The sequence below is a fragment of the Pelodiscus sinensis genome, chromosome 1 (assembly GCF_049634645.1).
Source record: "Pelodiscus sinensis isolate JC-2024 chromosome 1, ASM4963464v1, whole genome shotgun sequence".
Classification (NCBI taxonomy): domain Eukaryota; kingdom Metazoa; phylum Chordata; order Testudines; family Trionychidae; genus Pelodiscus; species Pelodiscus sinensis.
The window spans coordinates 278647426-278666583 of record NC_134711.1 but is presented as its reverse complement, the minus strand read 5'-3'; the positions used below and the strand labels follow the sequence as shown (position 1 = coordinate 278666583).

Below are 19158 nucleotides of genomic sequence, written 5' to 3'. Positions count from 1 at the left end.
GACACCACGAGCCATCCAGATAAGCTCGAGCCCTGAGCCCCCCATAAACCTGGTGCCCAAAGTGCACACCTGAGCCCACAGCCTGTATTCCCTTCGGCACGCCAACCTCTGCTCCAGAACACTCACTTCCTACTGCATCCAAATCCCCTTCCTCAACCTGCATCCCCCTTCGGTATTCTGAATCCTTTTGCCCTACTCCAGGCTGGAGTGCTCTCCTGCACCCCAATCTCATCCCCATTTTAGACTTTATACACCTTAGCCCCTCCTGTAGCCCAACTACTTGCTGCAGCCCTGAGCCCCTTCACACTCAGCACTTCCATTTAGAGCCCTCAACCCAATCCGTTAGCTCCACCTGTCACGCACTGTCCATGTGTGTAATGCCTTTTGTTATGTGATATATCACCGCCCTACTGGTGCACATAATGAAAGTTAATCTGCACATGGACATAAAAAATTACAGGGAACACTAGTGAGGGGTAATGAATTTAGACCTCCCACTGCTTGTTAGAGTACCACTGCAGAGACCTATGCAGGTAAATTGTTCCCAGTGAGGGTTGAAGGTTCAGCTAGAGCAGTGGTCTCCAATCTTTTTATACTCAAGATCACTTTTTAAATGACAGACCAAGCCAAGATCTACCACCCCGCCCCTTCCTTGAAGCCCCGCTCTCTCTATTCTCCTCCTCTCCATCACTTGCTATTCCCAATCCTTATACTGCTGTTTTTTTTAAAAGGTTTTTCCAACATTTGGAAGAGGTTTTTCAACATTTGGAAGTGGTGCTCAGCCAGGATGCACCACGCTCCACGTGGGCTGGTGCAGAGAAGAAGCTGCCTGGCCAGCTGGCTGTGGCCTTCAGCCCGGAGAAGGATGAACTGTGCTCCAGCTGATCGGGTGGCTTCCCCTCTGTGCCTGGCCACGTGGAGCTTGGTGCACCCTGGCTGAGCGCCATGGCCAGCTGGCTGGGAAGCAGCTTCTCTTCGCTCCCGCCATGCTGCCCTGTGCTCAGCCCGGGAAGCTTGCTCCAGCACAGCTGCAGCTAGACGCAGCCTCCCTGGGCTAAGCGCAGGGCAGCCAGGCTGGAGGGAAGAGAAGCGGCTTCCCGGCCAGCTGGCCATGGTGCTCAGCCAGGGTGCACCAAGCTCCACGTGGGCAGGCGCAGAGGAGAAGCCGCCCATCAGCTGGAGCGCAGGGCAGCCTCTTTCAGCTGAAAGCCACAGTCAGCTGGCTGGGGTGTTTCAGCCCTCCTGGCCTCCCAGCTCCCACAATTCCTCGCAGCTACTCACCTGTGTTGTTGCTTGGTGAGTAGCTGCTCCTCAAATGAGGAAATCTAATGTAAATGTACTGCGCAGGCGCGCAGTTCAGAGGGCTCAAGAGCTAAGGGTACGTCTAGACTACATGCCTCTGGCGACAGAGGCATGTAGATTAGGCTACCCAACACAGTAAAATGAAGCGGCGATTTAAATAATCGCCGCTTCATTTAAATTTACATGGCTGCCGCGCTGAGCCGACAAACAGCGTATCAGCTGTTTGTCAGCTCAGCGTGATAGTCTGGACGCGCGGGTGTCAACATCAAAGGTATTTGTCGACCACCCAGGTAAACCTCCTGGGATGAGGTTTACCTGGGTGGTCGACAAATACCTTTGATGTCGGCAGGGGAGCGTCCAGACTATCGCGCTGAGCCGACAAACAGCTGATCAGCCATGTAAATTTAAATGAAGTGGCGATTATTTAAATCGCCGCTTCATTTTACTGTGTCGGGTAGCCTAATCTACATGCTTCTGGCGACAGAGGCATGTAGTCTAGACGTACCCTTAGAGCCCCTGAGATCTACCAGTAGATCACGATCTACTGGTTGGTGACCACGCAGCTAGAGCCATGCATAAGGTGAGCACGTGTTCTCTTCCAGAACAGTCCTATTTATTCCAGCTGTCCTAGTTGTTTGGGAAAAGTTTTCCTTTGTCCCCTTTGCTCTCCCAAACTGAATCAAATTGGTAAAAAAAGTGGGGTGCGTAGGAACGTGCTTGGGGAGGGATGGCAGGCTCAACGTGAGCCAGCTGCAATTCTAGCCCCAGCCTCGCACCGGGAAGGGAGCACCAGGGGGAGGGAAAGCTCGGGCCAGCCCCACATGGCTGAGCCTCGGCCTAGCCTCACGCGGGGTCCCTTTCGCCCTGTGGGAGCGATGGTCTCTCCCGCCCTACACGCTGCGAGGTCTGCCCTGCGCCTAGCCCCACAGGCACGCCTGGGCACATGATCCACGTTCTGCGGCAGCCCCCGCTGGGCCTGGCGCTCCAGCCCCGGGCAGCCCGCGCTGAGGCCCTTGGAGCCCTTGTGCGTTACTGACACGGGGCTCTGGGCAGCAGCCGGGGCTCTGGCCGCGGCCCCCTCCCCGACCTCGCGGGCAGCGCCGCAGCTCAGGCCACTCGCTCCGTTCCCGCTCCCTGCAGCTGGCGCCGCCTTCTCCGCCCGCCCCCGTGATGGCGGCGCCCGCCTCGCTGCTGGTACCCGGGGGCGCCGGGCTCGCGCCTCCACAGTAGCGGCGGGGCTGGAGCCGCCCCCGGCTCGGCGCCTTTGTTCGCCTGCGAGCGGCGGGCTCCGCGCCGGGGCCACCGTCGCCTCAGCCGGGCGAGCGGCGCCCAGGGGCGGGGGCGCGGCCAGAGCCGGGCGGGGCGGGCCAGGCCACGCGGCTCCTCCCCCGCAGCCGCCCCGGGTACGGGCCCAGCCGGCCGCCCAGCGCCGCAGCAAGTTTGTGGGCAGCTGCCGCCGGGGGCTATGGAGGCGGCGGGAGCCACCATGGCAGGCGGGACGAGCTCCGCGCTCTCGGAGTCAGGCTGGTAAGTGGGGCCTGCCCGCTGGGCGGCTCCTCGGGCCCGGGGTGGGACTCGGGCCAGGCCTGGAGGGTCAGGCCTGGGCCGGGAAGCGGCTGCTGCGGCTCTAGGCCTCTCTGGTTCCTGTCCCTTTCCACCCTGACTTGTAACACTCCCCTCCCGCCTGCCTTGTGAGAGGAGCAGGAAGTGTGGGGGGAAGGTAAGTGGCTTTCACAGTGGCATGGCAGCTCTTGGTTTGACCTTTCTGGGGCCCTTAGAGGGGATATGCTAGGCACAGTCCCGCAGCAAAAGATCCAGAGACCAGACCTGCTTTTCCCTTTCTCAGTTTTCCCTGTCTATACAGTGAAGGGTTTCATATTTCCTATATTTTTTACATAGTTATCTCTGTTAGCAGGAGCATGCTGTGGCCTTTGTAGTTAGTCTGTGCACCTGGGTTGCCTTTAACATCTCCCATAAATGAAACAGAAAGCAAGAATCATGGAGTGTTTTGTGAACAGTTAATGAAATAAACGTCCCAGCATCTCTCGAGTTGGTATTATTGCACTAATGTTACAGAAATGATCAGCAGGTAAAGTTTAATGCACCAGAAAGTTGCCTAAATTCATAGGCCTTGTCACTGTAACCTTTCTCTGAACAAGGCTGATATTTCAGTGCAGCTCCACTAATGGTAACAACAGTGGGATTGCTGAGTTAGACAAGGTTCTGAAGAACTGAGGATAGTTTTTACTGTCATTTTGATTAAACGTGCTGCAACAGTTTTAGCTGAGATGTAGTGAAAACATTGTAGGCCCACAGCCTTTCTGGACCACTCATACTAGCGCTGGTTGTGCTGCATGGATGGAAAATTATTTTTAAAAGGGGCTAGTGTAGACAGTCTTGTGTCTCTCCTGTTTGTTCAATTAGTTGGAAATAATACTTCAGTCAAAATGCAACACTTAACCAAAGTTACCACTTTTTCCAAAACAAAGCATACGTGTACTCACCTGGGTATGGGTTGGTGTTATTTATTTACTAGATTAGACTTTTTTCTCCTTAATTATTTTACAACACAATTGTGAAAATGGGCATGCTTTGCAATATATGATACTTATAAAAAAGTAATCATTTAGGTCTAACTTGGAAAATAGTTGTAATACATGGTTACATTGCAAGTATGTGAGTAGGCCTATTGACTTGAGTGGAAATACTTGCTTGAAGTTTCACTTGCTTGAAGTTTCACATGCTTAGACTCTAGAATGTGTACCTCTCTTCTTCCTGTATTTTATTGGATTGGGGCTTTACAGTGCCTAAATTATTTCTATCACTTGAAAAGGATCACAACAAAGGTCACATTTTAATTGCTGGAGCTTATATACTGTTAAACCTATACTTTTTTTTTCCCTTCAAATTTTCATTCAAAGTTCAGTTTCTGGAGAAAATAGCAATCTATGGGAAGACTATAAATCTACTGATCTGTTAACTTTCTGTTCCTACAAACTTGGATTGCCTTTGAAATTACCTGATGTTCTTTTATGGAATCATTGATCAAACTAAGAAGCTGAGGTGTCTTGCTAGGACTGCTTCTCTGCAGATGCTTGGCTAAGGAGTAAAGGTACTAATTTCAGAAATTATCTTTTAACACTATTCTAGGACAAAGGGTCATGACTTTTGGCCACCAGAAGTTAGGTACTAAAAGTAATTTTTAATAGAAACTGTATTCAAGAAGATCAGCAATTTATAAATTGAAATTAGCAAAGTTTTCAGGCAAGTAGTTTATAATTTCATCTTCATTTTTTAATTTTTAGTTTCTTATTATGCATAGATATATAGATATCGTTAAATGAAAGTAGAGAGGTTATTTTACCTTTTGAATTTGGCACTACTGCAACTGCTGCTTGAATATTGGAATATCTAGTTCTGGCATCCATGATTCAAGAAAAATGTTTTGAAGTGGATTCAGAGAAGAGCCATGAGAATAATTAGAGGATTAAAAATCATCCCTTGTAGTTACAGATTTTTTTTAACTCAACACTTGTTTAATTCAACAAAGAGGAAGATAAGGGGTAACTTGATTACAGTCTGTAAGAAACTGCATGGTGAATAAATATTTAATGGGCTCTTCAATCTGGCAGAGAAAAATATAAAAGGATCCAGTGGTTGGAAATTGAAATGTGGATTAGAAGTTTTGGTTGATTCTCTATCACTAGCTATTTTTAAAATCAAAATTGTTTGTGTTTTTCTAAAAGATGTTTTCTAGGAATTATTTTGGGCGAGGTTTTGTGACCTTAGTTGTACAGGAGTTCAGATTGGATGACCACAAGAGTTACGACTTGGCTTGGAATTGTGAATTTAAAATATTCGTCTTAACACACACACTGAAATTTTTAGACTGTTGCCACTTCTCTAGTTTGGTAGTTCAGTGAGCATAGATGATTGTTGATATTTTCACCACAAATATAAGCATTTTCAAAACACCTTAGTGGCTAGCTTATATTAATAACTGAAATGTCCCAAATGGTGAGCTGCAGTGGTGTGACCTCCCCCTCTGTGTTGCACTGGCTTTGTGCTCGTAGCCAGCACAGCAGACTCTGAGAGAACCCCCAAATACCACAGTATCCAATAAGGGACAAAGCTATCAGGGCCAGATTTGTTGTTGATGAAGCATGGTCCTAGCTCCCTGGATCAGATGTCTACGTCTATGCTAACCTGTGTGTGTTTGCAGTGGACCAGCTCAGTAAGCGGTGGGACTCTCTATTGCCTCCTAGGCCAGACCAAGACAATCCCTTTAGGACAATGGTTCCCAACCTTTTTTATATTGAGGACTGGCAAACCAATTCATAAACTTTTGGCGGACCTGTAACATTTTATTTATATATTTGCATATTCACATGCAAGTAATAAATATTCAGATATACAAATAAAATGTTACCCGCCTGCCAAAAGATTGTGAATGGGTTCCGATCCGTGGTATAAAAAGCCCCAGAACCAGCCTTAACTCCTAGAGCCCCTCACCCTTCCACTACCCCCCAGTGCCAGCCGCTGACCCCAGAGACCCCTGCACCCAACCCCCCTAGAGCCAACATCTCGCCCTCAGAGTCCCCTAGTGCCAGCCCCCTTGCCCCAAACGTCTCAGTGCCAGCCTCCTGTTTCCAGAGCCCCACTAAACCTAATCCCTCCAGGTTAGCCCCGTGTCAGCCCCCAGTCCCCAATACTAGCCCTTTCTTCTGTGCCAGCCCTGCCCCTCTAGTCCCTTCACTGTCCCTGACCCCTGAGCCCCCCAGAACTCACTCCCCATTCTGGATGTCATAGTGCCCCTCGGTGTCAGCCACCCCCCCAGCCCTAGAGACTCTCAGTACTAGCCTTGCCCCCAGAGCCCCATGCCTATCCTACCTCCCTCACCAAGCCCTGCTACTGCCTTCCAGCCACCAGCTGAGTGCGGAGTGCTTCCCTGCATGGCGGGAAAGCTGTGCGGAGCCTGCAGCTTGCCATGCTTCAGCTGACCACTGTTGCAACAGGGCCCCTGCTGAGCACAGCTGTAGTGATTGGCGAGGGCAAAGCGCCACGTGGAACCCAGGTGCTGTGGCACTCAGCTTGGATCAAGCAACGCGTGGAGCTTGGCTACTGCGATGCTCAACAGGGGCCGGGCTGCCATGGCACCCAGTTGTGGCCAAGCACTGCAGCTGTGCAACATGCGGTCCTGCCAGCCAGGCCACGTAGTGGCCACTGGAGCTAGAACTGGGGCCACAGTGAGGCTGCCCTAATAGGGACAGCCTCGCTGCAGCCCCAGCTTCAGCTGAATCACATCTGTTTGGTCACCGAGCCACTCACCCTGCTGCTGCGTGGGAAACCCCAGTGGACGGGGCTCATTAGCAGCTAGGAGCATGGCCTGGCAGGCAAGGATTCATAGCCCACCACTGGTCCCCGAACCACTGGTTAGGAACCACCGCCTTTAGGATACTCTTTCATACATAGATATAAGCAAGTTATGCATCACTTCCGTTGTATGAAATTGCCACCATCAAACATACCTAGATACCACCCATTATATATGGTTCCTTCAAAAACATTGCTGTCTATCATGCTGTCATCTTAGGCCTTATCCTGAATCTGTATTGGTATTTACCTGTTATCTGTGAGCAATGTGTTGGTACCAAGATGTTTCCTAATGAGGTATTTTGATGCCATCCATCTAGAATGTGTTTATGGCCTGTTCCTAGTACCTTTTACATGTGAGTTTTCTGCAGTATCATCTCCGTTCTTGCAAAGTTGTATGAGCAGAGCCTGCCTCTTGCTTACAGCTTAACTTGGCTTTAAATTAGCAAAGTCTTGACCATTGCTGTCTAAGGCTTACACCAGACCGTGATGCATGGGCTAAACTAAGTTTAGACCCTCATATTACTGCACCTTGTACTTAAAAAATTCTTAGCATCTGTACTCAAGATGATCTACTGTTGTTGGTCTGTGGGGTATGATGATATTTTCTTTCACTTCTCCACCTTCTAATAGTAGCATCAGTGCTTCAAGCAGATTTTGAACAGTTTTTTAGAATTGGTATTTAACTGGTGCGTTTCTGGTCTATGGGTGTGGTTTAAAACATGCTCAGCACCAGTTATATTGCAACTGTCACTGGCTGGCACTCCTTGCTAGAAGTGGGTATCATTCCTCCTGTAGAGAGAAGTTGAAAACAATATTTAAGTCAAATTTTGTCTTCCTTTACATCAGTTCTGCTGGTTTTTTTTACATATGTGAAACACCATTGTCTTCTGCAGCTGCAGTTTGATTTGTGAGACAGTTAATTTGTCTTCCAGCTTGTTTTCCCAAATCCTTTCTGGTTATGCTACAGTAATAAGAATTCAGAGTAGTAAAAAGTAATTGCTGGTACTGAAGTAAGCAGATATAATTCTAAATACGTTTATGGAGCTGATCTCTTGAGTAAGGTGGTGGTGACATTACACAGTCATTCTGCAGAGTAGAAACTGCTCTTTATTTTTTTTTAAAGTAGGGGTATTTTAATCTTTTTTTAAAGGTAGATGTGTCTATCGAAGAGTATACTTTGAAATTTCTACTTGACTCCGTCTTATAGACCACATAATGCAAGAACTTAAATATTTTTGTAAGCATAAAGGGATACTGCAGACGTAAGATAGAAAACAAACATGTAAGTTACATCCAAATGGAAATGTTAGAGATTTGTCTTGTGTATTCATTCATTTGGTATTAAAAATGTAGTGAACCTATTTTGCTATCAAGTGTAACTTCGGTAACAGTCTCAGAGGGTAGCTATGTTAGTCTGTAACTTTAAAAACAAGTAATTTAGTCCTGTGCCATCTTAGAGACTTACAAAAATATATAGGACCATAAAGTTTCATGGGTAAAACAAATTGGAGTGGAAATAACAGAATACATGATATATAACAGCAAAAACAATTATCTGTCAATTGTAGGACCTGTGTTAATGAAGCTAATAAAGTGTGCTGGATATGTCCCATTGATAGCTACTGATGTGAAATGCAAATATCAAAGGCAGGGGAAATTGGTTTTGTAGTGTTATAACAGTTAATGTCTTTATTGAAGCCCAGGGTAACAGTGTCAAATTTGTAAATGAATTCCAGTTTAGCAGTCTCTCTTTGTAATTGAGTAGGTAATGAAATTCCTTTGTAGAAGAATGGCTACTTTTAAATCCACGATTGAGTGTCAGGAAGGTTAAAATATTAACATACATAAACCTGAAGGGGACCATTCCTGATGTCTGATGTGTGTCCATTTATCCTTTGCCACAGAAACTGTCCAATTGGGCCAATATATGTGGCAGAAGGACATTGCTGGCACTTGATGGCATATATCACATTAGAGGATGCACAGTTGTTGTGGCTTAGATCCAGTGATGGTCTTGCTTGTATAATAGTGATCACTAATTAAAGTAGTTGTATTTCCTCACTGTGCTCGGAAAACTCAGAGATTCAGCACTGGTATTATAACCATTGGTTTTAGTGGTGGTGTATTTTGTTATTCTCCTTCAGTCAGTTTGGAATTTTTTTCCTTTGGGGGTCCAGTATGAACTTTAGGTAGTATACGGTCATAACCAGTATGCTACAGTATTTTTTTGTGTTATAATACATACGTACAAAGTGGCATATAAAAGTAGCATGGTCAACATTAGCTGACATATCCTGACTTTTGAGTGCTTGACTTTGTAAGCTCAACAATAATGATGGAGTCTCACATGGATGTAAAAGAATCAGCAAAAACAATAGGTTAACAGGTACATGTGAGGCCAGACCAGCATAAACACTGCAAACATGATTACTTGGGGACACAAAATGATCCATGATCCTACAATCTGCTGTGTTCTTGCTTTGTGCTGATCACTTTTTTTCACATATGGTATTAATATGCCTTACTTCATAGTGGATATTGACAAATCTGCCACCGCCTTGCTTTATTGTGGACTGTTGCTTTCTAGTTGCTGGGTTCAAACCTGATGTGCTTGAAGTATGGGCATCAGGGTATCTTTATTAGGGATGTAAAGTCCCACGTAATGGGTTAACCGATTAAATGGGAAGTTTATTTCACATAAACCCGGTTAACCCAGGCCTGCACAACTCGGAAAGCAGCGCGGGCCATATTACTTCAAAGAAAACAGCTGTGGGCCGCAAAGGTAGGTTTGGGGGGAGAGGGGAGTGATACTTTATTAAGAATTTTTCAATTAAATCAGGCCTGCACAACATACGGTTCCCAATGCCCTTACCCTCTCCTCTTACTCTTACCCTTACCCAGCATCACCCTGTCCCCACTCCCACTGATACCTCCCCTCATGCCCTTTTCCTCATTGTCTCCACTTGGCCCCCTGGCATTTGTCTCTCCTGCACCCTACCCGTTGGTGCCTTCCCATTTCTCCTGACTTGCCCCCCTCCCCTCAGCACAAGCCCCTTTCCCTCCCCTACATGGCTTCTACCTTCCAGTTTGCGGGGCTGCCGGAGCCTTTTTGAATCGGGCGGTCGCCGGCAGTGACGTCATGCCGCGGCGTCCTGACCTCTGGCTTGCGCCCCGCCTCCTCGCACTGGAGCTGCATGCAGGCAGTCCAGTGGCAAGAATCGCTGCACTTCCCCCTCCCTCCTCTGCCCAGCCGGTGGATTGCATGGGGCCATGTCTCCTGTAGTCATCACGGGCCGCACAGTGAGCCCCTGCGGGCTGTATGTTGTGCAGACTTAGGTTAATCAATTAAGAGAAGGTGGGCCTTGTTGGGTTGGAGTATCCCCTTTCTTGGCCAGGAGTGGGGTGGGGACCTGCTCCTGTCTCCATGGGTTAACTGGAACTGGTAAGCATCACCCTTAGTTACCCTTTCATATACCTAATTTTTAAACCATTAATAACTAAATAACTTTCTTTTAAACTCTTCCTGTTGTGTTTTTTTTAAAGAAAACTTTTTTAACCCTACATCATTGTGTTGGTTTTATTAAAGAAAAAAAGTAAAAAATATTTAATGTAGCACCTTCATCATACTTCTGTCAGCAGAGTTTAAAGCCTTTAGTTCCTTTAGTGTTGCAGCAAATAATCCTACCACAGGAGCTACAGAACTAACCGTTACCTGGCAGAAGAAGACTGTTATCCTAGATGGTGATCAGACCTCTTGTGACAGGTATTAGATCCAGCAGGTTGTCAGGGGAGCTGGTGCACCTTGACTCTTTTTCCTGCCAAACTGAGGGATGGTGATGCTCTTGGAGACAGGGGTGGTCCTCTGAGATTATGTACTAAATCTGTTTATGTGCTGTGGAGGGGAGCCTGGCTTGACTCTGTCCCCCAGACATTTTCTGCGGTTGATCAGATAGGATCAGAATATTCCTAGTGTGACAGCTGCTACTGCTTTTGTGTGAATCCAGTTTTAGTATGTTTGTTTTCATTTTACTGGTTGGCATGCTCCCAGAATTTTCCTGAGGAATGAAAGTAAGTAGAGGGATATGGTAATTTTCAACAGTTGTGCATCAGCAAAACTTTAACAGACTATCATGGGGCAAAGGAAATGCACCTCTCTAATCCTAGGGCTTCCCCGCCTGCCAGATTTCAGTGGCTTTCTATGACAGTGGAAGAGTTAGACTTCATAAACAAATCAAACTCCCTACCTCGAAACAGTTGCAAATATCTTTTTTAATGAGACATGTTAGGCAACCTAAATATTGGGCTTGTTACCAGGATCCCCTTTAGCAGAAAGTAATGTTTGCCACTAATTAATACAAAGGTAATCTATTTATAAGTACAGAGGTAAAATGGGAACATGAGACTAGGGATGTTAAATTTTGATTAATCAGCTAATCAAGTAGTCAATAGAATTTCCATCCGCTACTTGATTAGTCAGTAAGGAGGAGGTGGGGCACTTGCCAGCCAGGCTGTGCCGCAGCCTTTTAAATGTAATAAGAGCTGCTCGCATGGAACACACTGCATTGCTTCAGCCTTTGAAATGCAGCAAAAGCTGAAGTGCAGCAGGTGGAACCTGATGCGAGCAGGGACTGCTTCAATCCCTGCGAGGGCTGTTGCCCTGCTTTCCTCTCCCTCCCCTGCCCATCACAGAGCTGATGCTGGGGAGAACCAGCTTTTAAGCCGGCTTTCCTCAGCACCGGCTCCTGCTCCCCTCCCTCCTGCTGCCTATCTCTGATAGAGGCAGCAAGGGGGCAGAAGTGACTTGTCAAGTCACTGCTTGACTGTCCGATAAGCTTATGCTAGCCGCTTACTCTACATGAGACCACAGTGTTTGTTAAATGTTGGTAAATTCTAATTTTTTTTGTCACAGCTTGTGACTGTACTTGGGTGCTGATGAAAATATTATTTGTGAGGGAATTCTGAAAATACTCCTGCACAGCATTTTAAAATTCTGCGTATTTTATTTGTCAAAATAATACCGTTTAGTTGCAGTATTTTCAATTATTTGCTGACATTTATTTTGAAATAAATTACTAGAATAATTGTAAGTGGTGTGATTGCTAAAATAATACAGAAATAATAATGCACTTAAAATATGCAGAAGTTTTAAGTATTTTTGTTTCTTTTTTTTGTTTGATTTTCAGTGCATCATTTCCTCAAGAATACCAGGATTCTTGTGTGGTGCACTGTCAGCCGACGGTCAGGGCAGTGAGTGGTGTGTGTGTGTGTGTGTGTGTGTGTGTGTACTATACACCCAAGACTTCAACTGCTGAGACCGGGGTCCCTTGCAGTGGGCAACCTGGAAGAGGCTGGAGGGTGCCCCAATAAGTGTACAGGAAGAGCTTATTACGCTTCAGATTTTAGCTGCTAGAATTTCATAATTCCTTCGCAGCGGGCAGCCTCGGGGAGACTGAGAAGCGCCCCAACTGAATTTTGCCACCTGGGTGTGACACAAATCCAAACGCCCAAGCTCTTCCTATACTATGTGTGTACTATGCGCTTAAGACTTTAACTGCTGAGACCGGGGTCCCTTGCAGTGGGCAACCTCGAAGAGGTTGAAAGGCGCCCCAATAAGTGTACAGGGAGAGCTTATTACGCTTCAGATTTCAGCTGCTAGAATTTCATAATTCCTTCGCAGCGGGCAGCCTCGGGGAGACTGAGAAGCGCCCCAACTGAATTTTGCCACCTGGGTGTGACACAAATCCAAACGCCCAAGCTCTCCCTATATCTGTCCCTTTATGACCGGCTGAAGTTCTTTTAAATTGTGCTTGGTTCTATTACAGCAACTGAAGGAGTCAGGTTAAAGCTTAAACAGTTACAGGTTTATTTGAGGAAGCTTATAAATCATGTGGTTGCAATGGCTATTGTTCTATTTCTTAACTGCTGGCAAATATATATATATATATATATATATATATATATATATAGATAGATCTTAAAAAAAAAAATGGTTACAAGGAAAATAAAGATAGGAAATAGAAAATAATGGTACCAAATGACAGCTTAATCTTTAAAGAGCTCTATTCTATGCATGCACTAAAAACAAAAGGACACATACAGGTACAATTTTTACCCCTTTCTGCGTCACTCGGTCCCAGCGTGTCAGGCCAGGATCGGTCCCTCAATTCCTCGGAAAGACGAAAATACGACGTGGGCGTCCCCGTGGACCTCGGGAGGTCAAACACCTAACCCGACCATCAGGTAAATGGTAGATTGACACTCAAAGTGAGTGTGTGCTGGGCCCATCTTATATACCCATTGGGTCACGTATTTTCTCTTTCTTATCTGTAATGCCAATTGATGCTGGTCTGTCTGTGAGACCAGTTCTTACAAGGAAGTTGTGAACTTAATTTACACTTGTAAGAGAGAATTGAGATGATTAAATTTTGAAGTACAGGACATTGTTTTCTCAGTGGGAAATTCCTCTTCCAGGGACTGTGTGTGTTCGAATCAACATAGGTGCCAGCCGACAGTTCTTGCAGCCTCGAGCTTAGCTTATTTCCTTAATCGTTACTCAGAGTCAGAAACTTGCATATCCTGGTCAAAGCAGATCAAAGCTTAATGGCTATGCTGATCTTCTTATTGTTCCTTCTCTGCTCTGTATACAGACATCTCAGAGGGCAAGCAAGATTGTTTGAGATGGGGGAGGGCTGCCTGGCTGCATGCACTCTGGGTGTGGGCAGCTTCGTAGGGAGCCTGAGTGCCAGGGTAGGAGGAAGTTGGTGCAGGATACTGGATGCAGGGGCAGTGGAACTCGGTAAGGGGTGTGAGGTGAAGTTGGGTGGAGAGTGAGGCTGGGTGCTGTTGGTTGAAGCTCAGTGGGGTGAAGGTTCAGATATGGGTGCTCCTGGTACAGTGGGTAAAGCCTGCACCTCCTGGTGCAGGGAGGATGTGTGAGATGCTAGGTGCAAGGACTCCGGATACAGAAGACACTTGATGTAGGAGGGAGGGTTGCATGGCTGTGGGAGGTATCACTGTACAGGGAGCTGCTCTCCCTGTCTGCCCAACCCCCATGCACCTGGACCCCTCCCTGGCACCTAGAACTCCCTTTGCACCTGGTACCTCCATGGTGCACAGCTTCCTGCAGCCAGTGGAAATTTCTGGTGCTTGATATGACCCATCCTCAGCTGCTCTGTGCAAGGAAGTAGGAGGGGAACTCGTCTCAGTCCTCCTTCACCCTCCCTTGCTAGGGCTAACATCCCTGGATGGCCAGGATATCCTCAGACACCTCTTTTCCTCCTCCCTGAACAGACACTTCTGAGCTGCTGGTAGGTCAGTGTACAATGGCTGGTGCAACTTTTCTTTGCTTCTCTACAGAAAACATGTTCTGCAAGGAAGCCAAGGGATTCTGCAAGGGGGTATTTTTCTGCTGTACTGCAGGTATGCAGAATTTCCACAGGAGTAAAATGATGATCAATAAATTTGTATTCATCAAGTAATTTTATGTCTGTCTCCTGTTATAATATATGAGAATCAGTGCTGAAATTCAGTCATTTAAAAACATAATCCTAAAATATTAGTGATTTACAATTCATATATTTAACAGATATATGTTTCTTTTGTAGTCAGTAGCCTACTGTAGTAAAATACTTTTATGAAAAGTGAAATTTTGTTCACTGGAAGCTCCAATTTTGATACAATTTTGTAATGTATCTTTCCAGGATATATCACTAAAATACAGGCAGCTCCCGACTTGCGACGTGATTGGTTCCCGGGGAAGTATTGCAAGTTTGGGGTGTTGTAACTCGAAATCTCATTTACGATCGGCATCGTACGGCATCATAAATGCGGGCCGAGGACTTGAGTCGGGGGTTGTCGACCCCTTCTGCCCTTACAAAAATGGTTTTAAGTGCAGGGAGTCGCAACTCAGGCCGTCACATCTCAGAGGTTTCCTGTATAGCACTTGAAAAACATGTAATGTAAGATCTGTCAAGTGGCGATGTACTATTTATACATTATGGCTTATCTTAAAATCACTTTTGTAATGCTGTTTTGATGTTAGTGGTAGATATACATACATCATGGCTTGAACAGACTAAGAATATTTAGAGACGGGTAACTGTGTAATCCATATAGTTTGTATTGATTATGTGATTAGTCGATAAAGGAAGGTGCTTAGAAGAAGCTACCCCTGCTGTGGCTCTGCCGTTCAAATATAGTAAGAGCTGGGTGTGCAGGCAGCCTGGCTCCTATTACATTTAAACTACAGAGCTGCACCGGGTCAAGCAGCCCCACCTCTGTTGGCTGTCAGCCCTGGCTGCCACAAACAGAGGCTGCTCTGGCAGCAGGCCTTGTCTGTGGCCAACTGGCAGCGGACAGAGCCTACTTCGCCACAGCAGCTCCTGTCTGGTGAGGGTCACAGTTCTCTGATGGAGGTAGCAGCCTGGGGGGGGGCATCAAACAGCATCATGGAGCTGCTGCTAGGGGGAACCAGCTTTTCAGCCGGCTCTCCTCAGCACTGGCTCTTGTTCCCCACTTATTCCCCCTTGCCTTCCCTCTGATACAGAAGCAGCAGGGAGTGTGTGTGTGGAAATGCGAATAGTCTACTCGATTGCTCGATAAGCTTATTGACAGACTCCATAAAATATTGTTGGTTTATAGGTATTTCAATGAAAATAAAACAAAAATAATGTCTCTCAACCTTTAATATTTCTAATTAACATTGGGTTTGGTAAACTGGTAAGCATCACCCTAAATGGGTAATGCTTACTGGTTCCAGTTAGGGCTGGAGCAGTTTCCTATGTGAGCTGGGAGCAGGGCCTGCAGTGCTTGCCAGCTCTTCTGATGTTAACAGAAAGTTGAAATTGACTGGTAAAATACTCAAAATCATGAAATTTCAAAATTAATCTTGCATTGTCTGCCTTAATTCTGTCCATTCTAATGCATTACAATGTTTAATTACAAGATTATATACTATCTTATAACATTTATAATCATAGGCAGGGTTTGACAAATATACTTGCCTGCTCACCCGTGGCGAGTAGATTTTACCAGCTGGCGCGTGCAGGGGCGGACTGGACCGGTGGCCCGCTGTGACGGGCTGGCCTAAGCTTGCACTACAGGTGGCGCGACCCCATCCTGTTCGCCAGAGGAGTGGAGCGCTGCTGGAGAGGGGGAAGTGTGGCGATTCTCTGCGCTGGGATACCTGCGTGCCAGAGGGCGGGATGCCGGCAGATGCCAGGACGCTGGCGTTACATGGCGTCGTGACATCATGGCCGGCGACCGCTGGATTCAAAAAGGCTCTGGCAGCCCCGCAAACTGGAAGGCGGAAGCCAGATAGGGGAGGGGAAGGAAGGGGGAAAAATAGGGGGAAGGAGCTTGTCCTGAGAGAGGAGAGGGAAGGGGAGCAGGTCAGGAGAATAAAGGGGAAGGCACCAAGGGACAGGGGTGCAGGAGAGACAAATGCCGGGGGGCCAAGTACAGACAATGAGGAAAAGGGCAGGAGGGGAGGTGTCAGTGGGAGTGGGGACAGGGTGATGCTGGGAAAAGAGAGGATAAGGGCATTGGGGGCTATAGGGGGAGGAGGAGGTGCTGGGAGAAGGCTTGAAAGAAGGGGTGGGCATGAGGAAGACTGGGATGGAGCAAGGCATTTGTGAGGGCACAGGGGCATGAGGGGAATAGGAGCAGAGGGTGGTGAGGGGGTGGGCATCAGGGAAAAAGAGGGCAAAGGAGGGCAGTGAGGTAAGGGGGAGGCACCAGGAGGGTGCAGGTGCCAGTGATTCTGGGGGTGAAGGAGAAGGGCAGATACCTGCAGGGGAGGGAACAGAGGAGAGAGGCAGGGCAGGTGTGTACAGGGAGGTGTTAGGAGAGGGGATGAGGAGGGGTAGCTCACATGACCAGAGTGGGTCTACTGGAGGAGTGGATATGGGGGAAGGGGGGAGAGAAGGGCTCGTGGAGGGGGCAGGAGTCAGGACAGCAGAAGAGGGCGTGGGGTTGCGGGGGGAGGCACCAGGGGAGCTGATGGAGCAAGGGGAGGAGATATGGCAGCAGAGGGCAAAGGTAGAGGTAAATAAGATATTTATTAATAACTTGGGTGTCACGGTGGCACATCCAAACAAGTCACATGGACTCAGTACGGGTGCACAACACAAAATTCATTCTGCTCATGGGAGGACACTCTTAGAGGGAACATTTCTCCCAGACTCTCCACCCCTGAGTTCATGTCACACACATTAGGTTAATGCAATTGCAGGATAATTGCATGAGCGGGGGTTGGTGGGGGCCAAACTAATCCCTGTTGGTAGGAGGATGTTGGGGAAAAGTCCTTAGAGGGGGTCACATGACACCTTTTACTTCTGGTCATGTGTCCATCTTGCCCCAAGAGTGTTACCTCCAGAGGCGTGGCTAATGGGAGTCAGGAGTGTGGATAATGGGGGTCTCAGAGTACATTTTAAAACAATTCTTTGGGTGCATACCCTAATGAAATGTGCTGTGCATGCCTATGAAAATATTGTTATAACTTTCACTGAAGTTTCAAAACCTCAAAGAATGACAAACAACGATAACTGCAGCCATGATAAGTGATGTAAACAAACATGCCATGCCGGTTGTCCCATTCTCCGGTGGTGCGCGCCTGCGCAGTGGGCGGGTGGACAATGGCGAGTCCCTTTTTTGTCTGGTGAGTAGGGTTTTGCATAATTTATCAAGCCCTGATCATAGGTACATGTATAGTACTGGTACTGTACTAATTTTGTTATATTTAACACTTATCATAATGGTTCAGTATTTGTAGTAGGGATGTTAGATAGCGATTCATTGACACATCATGGAACTGCATCAAATGGTAGTGATTACACAACTATTTTGTGGACCCCAGTAGAGGGGCCAGCAGCCAGTACGCTCCCGGCCTCACTCCTGGAGAGCCTTCTGCCATCCCATGCTGCTGCCTCAGTATCAGAGGCAGTAGCGCAGCGTGGCAGGCAGGAGCTGATCGGTAAAGGGAGCTGGTTTAAAAAACAGCTCCCCGCGCAGACCAGCTCTCTGTTTGCTGCCCTGGGCTCCTGCCCCTTATATGGAGGCAGCAAGGAGTGTGGGAGTGTATGTGGTTGATAAGATTAATTGATAAACCCAAGTTCATCAGCTAATCTTGTATTCAACTACGTGTTGATATCCCTAATTTGTATTGATTTAGTTTTGTTTTATAATGACTTCTTTTAGATGTATAATAATAGCTAGGACCCATAATCTTCATACTAGTGCTTTGTTGCCTTTTTTTAATTGGGATAAACAGAGCAATACACAATGCTGCAATTGTGCAAAGAGATCTTGAAAAAATCTACCTCTTAATGTATTGGTTATACATATGCATAATTGTATGTTCTTAAATAAGCCAATGTGTAACTTTTCCCCATGGCCTTACCTGCATGTGCAACATCTGGGGGGGGGGGCGCGAGGAGAGAGAGAAAAAAAACAGTTAAAGAAGGTCACTTCTATGAATAGAACAAAGGAAATCATACCTGCTACATAAGCTTGTGAATATTCTCCAGACCTGCAAATGTCTACATGCGAGTGGCCTTATTGATCAATAGTGTCCATAGATTACAAGGTGTATCTTGATTCACTGAAATAGTGCTATAACATTTTAAAAATATCCTTTCAGTCGAGGATTAAAGTACTTAGAGAGGTTTCAGAAAAGTTGGGTAAACTTTCAGTCCTTTTAACAACTTACTTGCAGATCAAATTATAAGGAAGTCGAAACTAATAATTAAAAGTAAAAGACTTTTGCTCTCTTCGCTGTTATTTAAATAAAGATTTTACTTATGTAGAATTGATTCAGCATTGGTTATATATGGGGGGAGGGGGACGTATCTTCCTAGTGGAAGAAACTGTCTTTAACTGTTTAATGCACACACACAGACAGCAGTGTCTCCTGACTCTCCCCCACTCCAGGTTTTGCTGTGTGGTACATGGGTTTGCAAGACGGTTTAGCTTTGCCCAGCCATCCTTCTAGTCTGATGTTGAAGGGGCCATCCAGGACAAATTTGAGTGATGGACTCAGGAGCTTCATGTATAAGTAATGTTACAACCTGGCACAAAAGTGGAATGTCTTGGCAAAACCTGGATGGCGGGGGCTGTGACAACAATCTTTTGGCCCACTGAGAAAGAGGACTACATGCCTGGAGCAGGGAGCCGAGTCTAGCCGTCTCTGAGGGGCAGGGGATGCACTGTGTACTTGTTATATTACTATGTATATAGTATATTGTGGGTAAGAAATATTTAGTGATTGAGGTTTTTATTGTCCTAAATCTGTTTCCTGGATTGTAACAGGTTATGGGGGAAGTTTTCAAAGGTGTCATGGTGTGTGCACATCTGCTCTTTGTACCTTGGAAAATCTCTCCCATTTCCTTGCTAAACTGCAACATCACAGCATAGCAAGAGTTATAGTTTTAAGATTGAAATGTTTAATTCTAAATCACTGTTTAAGGCTCCATTCACATTGCC

General features: G+C 46.5%; 1 protein-coding gene across 12 annotated transcripts in view; it reads left to right on the top strand.

Moving 5' to 3' along the window:
* Positions 1 to 2467: 2467 nt before the first annotated feature.
* Positions 2468 to 19158, top strand: part of TDRD3 (tudor domain containing 3) — a 219654-nt gene continuing 202963 nt past the window's right edge. For 6 of the 12 annotated variants that reach the window (XR_012900634.1, XR_012900632.1, XR_012900626.1 and 3 more), the window contains exon 1: positions 2468 to 2829. Coding sequence is in view for 2 of the 12 variants with exons in the window: in XM_075918924.1 (XP_075775039.1) it covers positions 2768 to 2829 (62 nt within the window). In the remaining 10 variants the exon portion in view is untranslated. Of the gene's footprint in view, positions 2830 to 4223; positions 4415 to 19158 lie in introns of all 12 variants that reach the window. The other 6 variants (XR_012900631.1, XR_012900630.1, XM_075918924.1 and 3 more) reach the window with 3 other exon arrangements.